This window comes from Rosa rugosa, chromosome 5 (assembly GCF_958449725.1).
Source record: "Rosa rugosa chromosome 5, drRosRugo1.1, whole genome shotgun sequence".
NCBI lineage: Eukaryota > Viridiplantae > Streptophyta > Magnoliopsida > Rosales > Rosaceae > Rosa > Rosa rugosa.
This window is the reverse complement of record NC_084824.1, coordinates 28,168,523-28,182,679: the sequence shown is the minus strand read 5'-3', so window position 1 is coordinate 28,182,679 and position 14,157 is coordinate 28,168,523. Positions and strand designations below refer to the sequence as shown.

The 14,157-nt window shown below is 38.0% G+C and overlaps 4 protein-coding genes and 1 long non-coding RNA gene across 5 annotated transcripts; 3 read left to right on the top strand and 2 right to left on the bottom strand.

Annotated features, from left to right (window-relative positions):
- Window positions 1–430: 430 nt before the first annotated feature.
- LOC133710739 (uncharacterized) lies at window positions 431–1,101 on the bottom strand. The gene has a single exon (XM_062136876.1). The coding sequence runs from the start codon at window positions 968–970 to the stop codon at window positions 455–457; it is 516 nt and encodes a 171-aa protein (XP_061992860.1). The 5' UTR covers window positions 971–1,101; the 3' UTR covers window positions 431–454.
- Window positions 1,102–1,390: 289 nt separating this feature from the next.
- Window positions 1,391–2,210, bottom strand: LOC133710738 (uncharacterized). The gene has a single exon (XM_062136875.1). The coding sequence runs from the start codon at window positions 2,102–2,104 to the stop codon at window positions 1,574–1,576; it is 531 nt and encodes a 176-aa protein (XP_061992859.1). The 5' UTR covers window positions 2,105–2,210; the 3' UTR covers window positions 1,391–1,573.
- Window positions 2,211–2,537: 327 nt separating this feature from the next.
- LOC133710495 (uncharacterized) lies at window positions 2,538–5,006 on the top strand. Its single transcript, XR_009846711.1, has 4 exons — window positions 2,538–2,846; window positions 3,677–3,832; window positions 4,085–4,376; window positions 4,746–5,006. It is a non-coding gene; the product is annotated as an uncharacterized LOC133710495 (long non-coding RNA).
- Window positions 5,007–5,534: 528 nt separating this feature from the next.
- Window positions 5,535–6,349, top strand: LOC133710494 (uncharacterized). The gene has a single exon (XM_062136579.1). It carries the CDS (start codon window positions 5,660–5,662, stop codon window positions 6,197–6,199), a length of 540 nt encoding a protein of 179 aa, XP_061992563.1. The 5' UTR covers window positions 5,535–5,659; the 3' UTR covers window positions 6,200–6,349.
- Window positions 6,350–7,387: 1,038 nt separating this feature from the next.
- Window positions 7,388–8,205, top strand: LOC133710330 (uncharacterized). The gene has a single exon (XM_062136374.1). It carries the CDS (start codon window positions 7,585–7,587, stop codon window positions 8,140–8,142), a length of 558 nt encoding a protein of 185 aa, XP_061992358.1. The 5' UTR covers window positions 7,388–7,584; the 3' UTR covers window positions 8,143–8,205.
- The last annotated feature ends 5,952 nt before the right edge of the window (window positions 8,206–14,157 follow it).

Below are 14,157 nucleotides of genomic sequence, written 5' to 3'. Positions count from 1 at the left end.
TGTGTCAGGATGTTTGACAACATTTGTCATGGTAAATGTTTTCTTGGAGTCTAGAGGTAGCCATCAAAACTATATCACTAACCCTCTTTGACTTATTTTCCCAAACCCTGGTGTTCCTTTCTTTCCACACACCCATAATAAGAACATCAACGTACAGATCAAAATGAGAAGGAGCTAACCTGCTGGAGCAAAACTGAATCCATTCCAACACTCCCATATCGTTTGACTCACTGGTAAAGCATGAACCAAGGACCGCCCTAGTGAGAGGGCAATTGCAACACAGATGTAGAGTAGATTCGATCCTCCCATATTTTATTACATTATTAGATTACTGTTTTTCAATATTACATTTCCTCATAAACATAATTGCTGAAAATTATGTAAAAAGGAGAAAGAGAATCATATCTGTTGAAATATGACACTATGCATCGACCAAAACACCAAGAACCACAAGTCACATAATCTTATCTGTGGATAAGAAACTATACATAATCATATCTCTAATCTCACCTTTGCAATACCCATACTTCCTTAACAACCCTTCTTTCACAAACCCAACCTTCTCTAAAACCCTTTGAGATCCCTTATTCTCAACCTCAACCAAAGCCTCAATCCTCACCAGAAATAGGAACTCTTTGAAGACCCTAGAGATGGTCATCTTCAATGCCAATGTGACAATCCCTTGCCCCCAGAAGTCTGCAGACAAAGCATAGCTAACATGTGCCCTGCACGAATCATCGCCCCGTTCGGGCTTGACAGAAACATATCCTATGCAATGGTCATCCAAACATATGGACTGACGCCATGGGTGAGAAATACAAACCTTCTCAATATATGTCAAGGCTTCTTCTCCAGAGGTTATGGTGTTCCATCTCAGATAGCGTGTTACTCTGTCATCACTTGCCCATTTCAGGAAGTCATCAGCATCGGAGAGTTTGAAAGGACGAAGTGAAATTCTGGAGGAATCCATGGATGAAGGAAATTTGAGATGGTTCCAGGCTCAAATGGAATAAGTATCGGCACTTTGTAATGCAATGAATTTTATGAGTTGAGTTGACTACCCATGGAGGACCAGTCAAATTATGATGGTGGTTGCCAGAACTTTCCTGTACTAGAAGACAAATGGGTCATTACCATCACAAGCTGTGACATTAACCCACTAGTGATGGGGTGTGTAACTTGATCAGCAATGTGAGAGCCACACTATCATACTGTTAATCTAAAACAATAGCAGCGGAGCTACGAACATTTGATAAAGCAGGAAGAATAGAAGTCACAATTTTATTTGAAGAGGTTTAAATTCTGTCTTAAAAGATGCTAGCTAAAAGGAAAATCATCCAACATATCAATTTTGAATCCCACTTAGAAGTAGTCTCTGCCACTTCTAAGAACACAATCCGAGTGAGATCGATTGACAGTCTAGCAACTTGACATAACACATGTAGAAAACTTTTAAGAACATTCAGGGGATAGCTTGACAAAATGACATGGTTATCATGTAAGAGAACATTTCAAACGTTCTGCTACTATCAATCGTTTCAAATTCAAACTTAACATTAAGCAATTTGTCATTTCAAGGCATGGGATCAGTGGACAGAAGACTATACATGAAAATATCACTAGCTGTGCCTTTATGAATCGTGTACTTCCTCAACAGACCTTCTTTGTGAAACCCAAGTTTTTCCAACACTCGCTGGGAACCCTTGTTCTCTACCAAAACCATAGCTTGAAGTCTAACCAAATCGGTGAATTCTTTGAACACATCAATGATGGCCATCTTCACAGCTCTGGTTGCTATGCCTTGTCCCCAATACTCGGCAGCTAACGCGTACCCAATCTCTGCTCTGCACTCGTCATTATCTCCGTGTGGCTTGATGAAGACAAATCCAATCGAACGGTCATTGATGCAGATGGATTTGCAGTAAGAGTGAGGAATGCAGAAGTCCTTAATGTAGGTGAGTGCTTGTTCTTCAGAAGTGAATGAGTTCCAACGAGTGAATTGTGTCACCCTTTCATCACCAGCATACATCAAGAAATCCTCAGCATCTGAGAGTCTGTAAGGACGGAGTGTGATCGCCAATGAATTGTTATCGGTGTTATCCATTTCCTCTGTGATTGGTATGGTTCTGATTCTGAATCTCAGTTTACACTAGTTAGTTTAGAATCAAGTTACACATAAGAGATACAAAAAGGACAATTGCATTATTTTAAAAAAAATAAAATAAAAAAATAAAAAATATATATATCTATACTATTATTAAGAGAAGAGGGTTTGTTAGCCAAAATCAAAAATTTTGACGGAAATGACCCTAAAAGATTAAAAAATTTTGAGAATTAATTAAATCACGAGGTCAATTATGACATTTACAAAATATATTTTTATTAAAAAAAAAACAAAAAAAAAACCACAATCCACTTTTCTCTCCCATGGTCTTATGTATGCAATAACCGTTTTCTTTATTATTTTCTGCAAAAAAAAAAAAAAAAAAATATACTTGCGTGGAGAAATGCTAGTATCTCTATATATAAAGCGAAGCGCCTGTTACTGTTCATTGCTTGGTCAAATTTTTGAACTTCCCAAATTGCCCATGTTGTGGGTGAGGTGGCAGACAACAAGGAGGGTTAGGAACGTAAATGCAGAAAGAATGGTGAGGTGGAAGATCATGGAGAGAGCAAGAGAAGAGACGGACGCCTGGCTTCTGCCGACACCGAGAAAAAATGAGAGAGAAGAGAACAAGGAAGAAAGCAAGAAAACAGAAGAAAAGAAGAAGAAGAGGGAGACGGGAAGTCAGCACAGGTGCATGATGGTCGATTTGAACAGAAATCGAGTAAACTGATCATCCCAGGTAATCTACCATGGCTTCTAATTTATTTCATTTATTCTTTGTCAGTCTCTCAGCCTCTCCACTATCTGGGATCAGTTTATATCCATAAAAAAAAAAAAAAAAACAATCTCAGATAAAGCAGTATAAATCACCGGCCGTTTTGATTTTTTCCTGTTGAAGAACCAATCCAAGTAGTCAGATTCCAGTATATTTGAGTTCTAATTTCTTACTAATTAAGGTTGTTTCAAGAAGTTCCCAGCTTTTGTTCATTCTGTTTATTGGGTTGCTGAATTTCGAGTTTGCTATGATTCACTCTATAAGGTACAAGCAAGGATGTGGTTAATTTAGTTTAGAATTGGAATTGCATGTTGCATTAGTTTATAGTTGCTTTTGCTATTGACTTCGTGTAAATAACAGCAACATTTAGATCATTATTAGATTTATCCTTAAGCTTGAAGTGATTTTTGGCTCTCTGTATTGTTGTTTTAACTTTTCCTTTGGGTATATCTCTATTTTGCTATTAGTGGCTGTTAACTCAATTCTTTTATTTGATCCGGGTTTATTGTTGGACCATTACGTGCCTTTTTTGTTTGCCTGTTTAATAATATGAATCAGCTTATGCATAAAACAAGGACCTTTTGTTTTTGTTCATATTTTTGGTTTACAGCTTTTTGATTAATCATGTTTCTGACCTTCTTCTTAAAGTTCCTGCAAATTAAACCGTCCTTTTTCCCTATCAGTTTTCATTTTGTTCTGTTGCGGTTATAAAGCAATTTAAAGTGAAGATTTTAACCTACTTTATATTTGGTAACTTTTTATTTCTTCTGAAATTTTAGATTCTGATGCTGTAGAAGCTTTCACCTTTGTGTAGAACGGCAACAAGATGGAGCTATTAGGACAAAAGTAAGCTCTTGGTTAGATGATACCCACAATTGTGCATTCGACCAACTGCGAGTTGTCAAAGTAAGCGACATTTCCGGCATGAAAGCTGAACTAGCACTCATCAGGTTTCTGCTTTTAAATTCAGTTGTGCTTGAGAAGATGATTGCTGATGATTGGTTTGGTACCTTACTTGATGCAAAAACTTCTCTGTTACATGAACTTTTTTGACAATTTAATATTGAGATCTCTTCTATTGTCCAAAATCATGACCAGTTTTTTACTTTATGTTTTAGAAGGGTAGGTAGGATGCACAAGTGAACGCAGAAAAAAATGAAACCTTGGAGTTTTTGTTAAATTAGTTTATCTTCTATTTGCAGAAACAACGATGCAGACATTCAAGATTATGACATGAAAGTCAGTTGGTAATATACTATGTTAATTAGGGTACTGCTATCACAAAGAATTGAATTTTGCTTCCTCATCTCCTATAATTTTAAAGCATCTGTTTGAGCTGCTTAGTGCAGTGTTATTTCTTTGTTATTGACAGGTTATGTCTTCTGTGGAGTTGGTCCAATAGCTATCTCTGCAGCATAGATTGTAGGACGAGTTTATGCTGCTAAATATCTGCAAGGAAATAGTGGTCTCAACAACCTCGATAGGAAGATTAAGGTATGAAAGCAATTATTGCAGTAACATATAATCACAATGCTTTTTCCTATTTTTGATTTAGAGAGGAATCAGGGGAATTGAGAAGTAGAAAACTTATAACACCTTTATCTAACCAAAATGGATTACAAAGGCTAAAGTAAAAACACACTATTAATTATGGCAGTGCTTTTGAATTGAATTATAAATATGTTTTATTGCACATTCCCATGAAATAGGTTCAGTTTATCATTTCCTCATGTTCTTGATAAATGATATTTACCTCTTTACTGTTTCATTACAACAGCATCTATTTGAGAAATTATTTGATAAGTTTAACCAGAGTAATATTGGCCGACTTTTGCCTTACTAATTTGCAATGATCTCTGTCAGTGCTTCTACTCCTGCTGAATTGTACATGCAAGATTATCTTCCCTGTCAGTGCTTCTACTCCTGCTGAATTGTAAATGAAAGAATATCTCCATTTGTAATGAAAGATCAGTTTGTGTTTTCACTTCCATTTGTAATATCTTCTGTATATACAATAAAATCCTTTTTCATTTACAAGATTTGTTACAATATAAAATAATCATAATAAATCAAACATAAATTAATCGCCGCACTTCCGCACGCGCGCAAGCGCGTGCAGGAAGGCTAGTATATATAAACAAAGGCTAGGACAATTGCATTTATCGTGGTGGTTTGAGTAAGTCCGTGTTTTTGAAATCTTGCAATTTTGGTCTTGCATGTAATAATGTTAGCAATTTATGCTTGTTGACATTACAGAAAACAAGACTTGATTCTCACACAACATATGAACTAAATTGGAGATTTTGTCAATTAAATTATCCACACACCGTGTGTGTGTGTGTGTGTATAAGAAAAGCTTTTTCAATTTTGTAGTAAATTAATATTAGGCTTTGGTATTAGATGGTGACTGAAAAACTATATAAGTACCGATTGTGGTTAGCATCATAAAATTTGGTAGGTTTTTATTTCATTATTTGTAAATGCATGTCTCTTTCAAAAGAGAACCAAAGACCAAAAGGAACCTGCCTAGTGTTACACCGGTAAAACAAGGCGGCCATAAGTTTTTTCTTGCTCACGTCCAAGTAATTGACCAAGTCAATGACGCCAAGCTGACTCGACTCCATCACTTTCATACACCTTATTTCTTGGCAATTTCTTATGGTCTCCCTCTTTTCTAGCTGCATACACATAAACACATTCGATCTCTTGCAGCTTTCTCTAATTGTTTACCAGTCAGAAAGGCTTAGCATTCTAACTAATCATTGTGATAATCACACATGGAGGGAAGTTCTAGCAGTGATGAGTTGTCCAAAATCAGCCTGAGGCCATTGGCTCTTTCGGACATCGATGATTTCATGGTCTGGGCCACTGATGAAAAAGTGCCTCGCTTCTGCACTTGGGAGCCTTACACCAGCAAAGAAGATGGCATTAAATTCATCAAGGAACAGGTTCTCCCACACCCCTGGTTCAGGGCAATCTGCCTAGACAACAAGCCAATTGGCGCCATTTCGGTGTCCTCAAAATCGGGGAATGATCGTTGTAGAGGTGAACTCGGCTATGTTTTGGGGTCCAAGTACTGGGGGAAAGGGATTGCAACACAAGCTGTGAAAATGGTGGCTGATACTATATTTAAAGAATGGACTCATTTGGAGAGACTTGAAGCTCTTGTTGATGTGAACAATGTGCGATCGCAGAGGGTTCTGGAGAAGGCCGGGTTCCTGAAGGAAGGTGTTCTCAGAAAATATGAAGTTTTGAAGGGAAGAACTTGGGATATAGTGATGTATAGTCTTCTTTCTACAGATCGATGTCAAACTTGATGTATTTGCTGTAAACTTATGTGTTTTGAAGATCATGCATGTGGATACTAGGGTATTCCAATAAAATTATTTGGTTGCCATATATAATTGAAAATCAATCTGATACAGTACTAGGGAAGAGAAATGAAAATGAAATAAAGGAAAACATAAACATTGAACTAGAACAGCGTTAACCAAATTATATATCCTCAGACAACATCCCATTCTTCAAACTGCAAAATTATAGGAAGCTTTCTATTACGCTTTGATAGAACATATCATTAAGATTAAAAAAAAAAATTATGCAACAACTGAAAAATATATACACATATTGTTCTGGTTTTTCTTATGATTTTGGTGCAACATGCATTGGATATGATGTATGGTTTTTGTTGTAGTCCTTCATTTAGTATTGTATCGTATCCTTTCAAAACCACTACAAAAGTTCACATTACTTCACTGCAAAAGATGCCCCATCTATCTGACAGAGTATTCAGTGCACCAGTGTGCACTTACACCAACAGAAATAGACAGTTGAATAACATTAAGTATATTTTTTTGTTATTAAAAAAATTATCTATAAATATTAAATATTGAGATTCGCTAAATCTGTTAGTTCACTTACACCGCCAGTGCATAGAAGAATTTTCTTATCTTTCTCACAAACACCAGTTTTAAGAGTCTTGCTTTTGTCACCAAAAGATTCTTCTGCAAGTGTATTAACCTTTTATAAGGACACCTCTAGTGAAATTGGAAGGATGACAAATTTTATACTTTCAAACAAATTAGACATTTTTCTTTTTTCTTTTCCAAGGACTCAAATATGACAGTTGGGGGTTTGAGAGAAAGTTTGGGAAACTCCATTTATCCAACTTCCAACTAGAAATTAAAAAAAAAAAAAAAAGGCTCGGAAATTATCATATTTAGGTGATCTTTAGAGGGTTGGTTCTCCAAATTAATTAAGAGGATCATAGATGTTTTTAAAATCATGCCGACACGCCTCACAAGTCACAACATTGCACTAATTTTAAGTCTTTGTCAACAGAGAAACAACACTGAAAGGAAGGATGATGTCCACTTTCCTGACTTGGTTTATTCTCAAAGGAAATTAATTGCCTAGCAGCCAATGTAAACTGGTCCACCCTGGCGGCCACTAATACATTGACATCTCCCTTATCTATACTCATTCCTTTCTTGGTCACCACTCTTTAACTCTCAAGTCATTGACAAGACGAAGCCACTCCGACTTGACCCTTCATAGTTCATACCCTCCTTGTCTCCCACAACTTTTTTCTTTATATCTTCGATGGCACTAGTGCACTACATAAACCCAAAATCTCTTTCAATGTTCTTATCCTTTCCTGCTAGAAACATTATTTGAGCTCTAAGTTGTCGTTGGTGTAGGAATGGAGGGAAATTCTGGGATATCAAATGGAAGAGAAGGCGGTGATGAGGTCTTTACCATAACCCTCAGGCATTTGGGTCTTTCTGACATTGATGATTTCATGGTTTGGGGCACAGATGAGAAAGTGTCTCGTTTCTGCACTTGGGAGCCTTATGCTAGCAAAGAAGAGGGGCTCAACTACATCAAGGATAAGATCCTCCCACACCCCTGGTATAGGGCAATATGTCTGGATGGCAGGCCGGTTGGTGCCATTCTAGTGACCCCGAATTCGGGAAATGATCGGTGTAGAGCTGAAATCGGCTATGTCTTGGGGTCCAAGTACTGGGGCAAAGGGATAGCTACAAGGGCAGTGAAGATGGTGGTTGATACTATTTTCAAGGAGTGGACACATTTGGAGAGACTGGAAGCTTTCGTTGATGTGGAGAATGTGGGATCACAGAGGGTGATGGAGAAGGCTGGGTTTCAAAGGGAAGGCGTTTTGAGAAAGAATTATATTGTGAAAGGTAGAACTATAGACGAGGTGGTTTTTAGTATTCTTTCCACTGAATGTGAAAGCTGATTTATGTAGCTGTTGGAACTCTGTTCCGGTACGAATTTAGATGAATGAAGTTGAATTGAATCATTGTCCTTGTGAGTTGTCTTGTAGACTTGCCGTCATTTTCTTTCTTCATAACTCTCTACATTGAATATTCAGAACTCATGTTATCAAATCCTAACCATATTTCTTTACATTAATCATAACCTTCATGCTAGATTCAGAGATTCGATCGATTTCCAAATTGTGAGGAGTGTATTAGAATTAGGTGCTAGATTATGGGTTCGCTTCCCCGCCAATACCAAATACACAACTATATTTTTTACTTTAATATCAAGAATTAAGATTAAAATATTGAATTTTAAGTGTTTTAAATCTCAACTCTTAACTCTTGAACTTAAATTTAAGGGTGAGTGATCACAAAATTCTTAATTATTAAATTTAAATGATGTAAACCCAAATATAAACTTTCGTAGAAGTGGTCTCCCAAATTATCGTTTTCCTTTGTACTTTTTATTTGCTCTTCTATATATTTAGGGGTAGGGCTGCAAAAACTGAAAATCACAAACCCTCGTATTGCCAAGGCGATCAAGGTGAAATGCCTAAATGAAAGGCGATTAAGGCGAGATGCCTAAATGAAAGGCGATCAAGGCAAAATGCCTAAAAGAAATGGCTAAATACGATCAAGCCGAAATGGCTAAATGCGATCAAAGTGAAATGGCTAAATGCGATCAAGGCGAAATGCCTAAATGAAAGGCGACCAAGGCAAAATGCCTAAATGAAAAGCGATCAAGGCGAAATATCTAAATGAAATGCGATCAAGGTGAAATGCCTAAATGCGACCAAAATCAAATGGCTAAATGAAATACGATCAAGATGAAATGTCTAAATGCGATCAAGCTAAAATGGCTAATCACATGATCAAGATGAAATAACTACAAGCATGGTTGTGGTAAAATAGCCTAACACTATCCTAGAAAACATCCAATATCACCACAGGCATAATTACGACACGCTCCTTTATTTGATATTGCCATGCGTTCTCTCCATTATATGATATTGGCATGGGTTATCTTTCTCCAATACGCGGTATTGCCATGTTTTATCTCTATTATATGACATTGTCATGTTCTATCTCCATTGCACGATATCGCCATGTTTTATCTCTATTACGATACGATATCGCTAAATCTTCTCTCAATTATACAATATCACCATGTGTTCTCTCCATTATATGATATCGACATGGGTTATCTCTCTCCAACACGCGATATCGCCATGTTTTATCTCTCTATTATACATTACCATGTTTTATCTCCATTACATGATATCATCATGTCTCATCTCTCCATTACACGACACGATATCGCCATGTGTTCTCTCCATTATACAATATCGCCATGTCTCATCTCTCCATTACACGACACGATATCGCCATGAGTTCTCTCCACAAGTACACCTTATATCGAGCACACCTGATGCCATATGATAGCAAACCCTAGTCCAAACCCTTTTACCTAGGGCTTGGGGGACTGGTTACCCCAAGGAAGACACTCTCGCCAAATGTCCAATGAATGCGTGCGCGTTTTTACTTGGAAAATGAATTCACCACCCCAGTCAAGACTCCTCTTAGCTGGGGACTTGGGGGTAATGGTTGTACGGAAGCCACGTGGCAAGGATATTCGCCTTGCCCTTTCGATACTTCTACCAAAGACAAACTCCCCACCCAATAGAAATCTTGACCGGGGACTTGGGGGACTTGTTGGTATAGATACCTCTCAGGCACAAGTATCGGAAGCACAAGGCTCATTAGCCACTTAAAGTAACGCCAATAAAGCCCAGACATGATGCCGATACCATACACTTGTGGTATTGGGTGGATCACAACTAGTCCCACATTGGAAACAAAGGGGTGACAAGCCCATCCCCACACTATAAATACATGTCTCTCCACTCATTCAAGGTAAGCTACCACTCTTCATTTACTCTTCCCTAGTCTACATTCTTACATGTATCTGACTTAGGCATCGGAGGGTCGAAGGCCAACTAGCCTGGTCTTCCCTCTTACCTTTGTTCATAGTTGGCAGGTACGGATCTTGGAGGTGGAAGCTCTCACGACAACCCTGTTTCTACCACTGAAACATTTAATATACGGATCATCATATCATGACCTGGATGTCCCAAACGGTCATGCCAAAGCCCATATGTGTCGGTGTCCCGAAGGTCATCTCTTATGACATTGTTGGACTTAATTACTAACATGGTGGTTACATATAACCCACTAGAGCGACACATAAGCTTCTCTAATACTCGTTTTCATCCGCAGTTATTAGAGACAATGCAAAGGAACTTATGTCCATTCTCACCAGGTGTTTCCACATGGAAACCGTTGGCTCTAATACCTTTTATAATAAAGTTCGAATTAAGATATGTCCAAGACATGGAATAAAAGAATCGACACTATATTAAAAATAGTCAACGATTACATCAAAGTTTCTGACCAAAATCTAATCCAAAATGACTATAATCAAATTTAGACAAATAGTAGTTACTCAATCCTTTTGGTAACTCCAATTTGGTAGTGACCACGTAAGGTACGTAAGGCAAGATTTTGGTGAAGCAATGCTCACTTTAAAAACCATTCTCTCATATCAAACCTTTCCTAGACATCACAATTAATTGGATGAGCCTAGATTTATTGATAATGTCCAAGGCAAAATGCCATTACATATATTCTTAGAAATAGAAGACTATTTAATCCAAATCTGCGGCATCAACATTGTTGTTTCCCTCGTCAGATTTGAAGTCTGCAATAGTGAGATTGACGTCATTGTCATCTCCATCATCTCCTTCATGTGCGAGATAAGCCTTATGCTCTCTCATATCTTTATACACCTTGTATTATGCAGCTTGTTTTTCACTCGCATTATAGCTTTAAACCAATGCTCTGAAGATCCACATCTATAGCATACCTCATCACCCATTAGCTGAGACGCACCTTGTGCATTTGGACTTCCCCTAGGGACGTTAGTGGTTGCTCCACCACGACCGGCGCCGCTGGCTTTGCCTCTCCCACACTAGCCAACGTTACCACGTGTCGGCACATCAATTCGGTGGTTTCCTTCATTTGTAAGGCGGTTGTATGGACCCACACATCCATTTTGTTGTCCCTCAACTTTAGGGTTCCGTTCCTTGCACCTTCCTTTAGGTGTGCTATTATAATTCTCCTAGTGAACACTCTTAGTTCCAAAGGGTCTTGAATTATAGTTTTTCACGAGTATATTGTCATGTTTCTTAGTAACTGACATAGCAGTGATAAGCTGATGAAACCTCATGATTTGTTTAGCATTGTACACAGGCCTATATTACTTTGCTACTCTTATGCTGAAACGGGGAAGGTTGAGAAAGTTTTCTCAATTAATTCCTGTTCTGTGAGCTTTGCTCCACAGAATCCCATTAGTAGTGAGGTTATTCTTGACATTATTCACCCATCGGTGATAACCAATGTCACTCGAATCCAGTTTAGTGAAGTCGAGTTTTTGCAGGTTTGCATCCGACATTCAAAAACGAAAGAGAACAAATTAGTTTCAGAATAAAAACTTCCATGAGAACTAATATAAGATTTCGAGCCTCTTTGTACCAAGAAATCAATTTCCAAGAAGTTTGGATTAGACCGAAACAATGATGTTTGAATGGTCAATTTTTCAATGCTCACGAATGCTCTTAGTCCATAGCTTATGAACGCTCTTAGTTCGTAGTTTAGCTCACCCTCATGGTTCCGCTTTTTATGAATCGAACCCACGTTACAAGAAAGGTGAGATGTAGGAGAAGGGATTTTAAAAGTCCTCGAGAAAAAGAAAACAAAAAAATAAAATACAGAAAGCGAGAACTTTTATTAAAAACTTACTTGGAGATTTCAGAGCTTGTAAAGCTTGATACACGCGCGTATTGGTGCAGGCGTGTAGGATCATAGGATGTGGTGGCGCAGCACTGGGGTGTGCTCGAGGTATTCCTAGTGCAGGGTTCTAGGGTATCACGGCAAGAAGAGAAAAGTGGAGGAAATTTGGCTTCTGATTCAAGGTTAGGGCTCGTGATGATAACGTGTTTAAGGAAAAGAGAATTGTAGAGAGATCGAATTGGGAGAATAGTTGTGTCTTTCATTGATAATAGGAGCCCCTATATATAGGAAGTACAAGTACATAGTCTTGGAGTACAAGGAATCATATTCAAACTAGAACTAGGAATCTAGAACATTCTCTCCTATTAATTACAACTATAGAAAGTAATCCTAGTTTGACAATAGGCACACTAAAGTCAAATATTCTTCAACAGAAACAAGTTAAGATGCATGATCTGATGCGAGAGCTTGCTTTTGTCTACAGCCGAGAAGGAAAAGTTTGGTCTTGCATGTCTATGATGGGAAATAAGTAATAGAAGAGATCTCAACCCGTCGCTTGTCAATTCACAAATTGGATGGAGAAATTAGATGTAATACCCCGGAAATTCGTTATTAATTTCTGATGATTTTCCCGAAATTATTGAGTTGGTCGCTAGTACAATTTCATGGTTTGAGGGTGGAGCGAAAGTGTTTTGGACGAATAATTACTCAAAATGTTTTATTTTCAAGGGATCAAAGGGTTGACTTTTTATTCATTGAGTTTCCCGGAAAACTTCCTTCACAAAAGTTGTAGAGTGCGTCGATACGAGTTATCGTGAACATGTGGAACATGAAAATCGAAGTTCGTACAAAGAAGTTATGGTCAATGGAAAAAGTTTCTAAATTTGGATAAATAGGAAAAAAAAAAACAAAAAATTTCAGAAAAATTAAGGTTTCCATTTTCGGAAACCCCCGATCCTTTCTCTCTCTTAGCACCGACTCGACCTAAATTGGGTTTTCCGATGATATCTTCATCGTCCGGCCACGGATTGGGGCACCACCGATACCATTAGAAAGCTCTCTTCCTCTTCTTTAAGTTTGTGGTGGTTTGGTAGCTCGATTTGGACCGTAGAAGGTGCAGCAAGGCAGAGAAGGCAGTGGAGGCGCGATTTTGGACCCGTCGTGATTTCTCCGTGTTTCGACCACCTCCATCTCCAATTCTTGGGGGCTTTTGAAGCCCATGAGATGCTGATCAATCCCTCCAAGTATCTTGAACCAATTTGCAGTGAGAAGGAGAATCGAACATATTGGGATTTTAGGGTTTCTCCGATTTATTAATTTCTGAGGTAAATTCTGGCCAATTGGCTTAGATTCTTTGTGCTTGTTGAGATGTACATTTTGGCATAGGTTTCATGACCTAATTTGGGGGTTACCGGTGGCGCATCCGGCTAGCTTTTGAGTTTCTGTTTTCGTTATTGTCTTCTACTCGCCGATACGAGCATGTTGATATGTTATGGGATCATGTTGTGATCATTTGAAGCATGCTAGGTTTAACGTAGTTTAGGTTTTCTAAGTTTGCGATATGTGAGGATCCGACCGTGGGATCGTCGTATAATTTTGATAAATTGATCCTAGAAGTGTTCCGGAGAGCTTGGGAGGTCTTGGAGAAAGTTTTGTCTCGATTATCAGAATATTTGGTTTTTGGTTCAAGTGCTCGGTTCGACCCGTAACCACTTTCGTTTTAATCGTGTACTAAGTTGAGACCTTATATTACTTAGGTAATTGACGGAGGGTGTTCTGTACTTTATCTCGGCTGCTAGAGAAGACACAGCTGAATTTAGAGGTGAGTAAATCTCATGTGGTTCTTTATGAAAAGAGTTTCCTTTATTGTTCAGTTTAATCGCTAAATTGTGAAATTGTTTTCTGGAAATAAATATTTATTTTTAAATTATATGAACTTGATCGTCTACGGTTCATAGGTAAATTAAAATGAGGTTTTATTATAAAAATGATTTTTTCGAGTTTTGCAATTGTGGACTATAGTTGGTATTAGTGGCATTCCTGAGAGGATAACTACGTGTGTGTGTGTGTGTGTGTGTGTGTGTGTGTGTGTGTGGTGTGTGTGTATATATACGTGAAATATATATCTTGATGGTGCGGCA

What these genes read in the sequence shown, in the direction of transcription:
- LOC133710330 (XM_062136374.1), top strand. Translation starts at nt 7,585, where the DNA reads ATGGAGGGAAATTCTGGGATATCAAATGGAAGAGAAGGCGGTGATGAG.
- LOC133710739 (XM_062136876.1), bottom strand. Translation starts at nt 970, where the DNA reads ATGGATTCCTCCAGAATTTCACTTCGTCCTTTCAAACTCTCCGATGCT.
- LOC133710494 (XM_062136579.1), top strand. Translation starts at nt 5,660, where the DNA reads ATGGAGGGAAGTTCTAGCAGTGATGAGTTGTCCAAAATCAGCCTGAGG.
- LOC133710738 (XM_062136875.1), bottom strand. Translation starts at nt 2,104, where the DNA reads ATGGATAACACCGATAACAATTCATTGGCGATCACACTCCGTCCTTAC.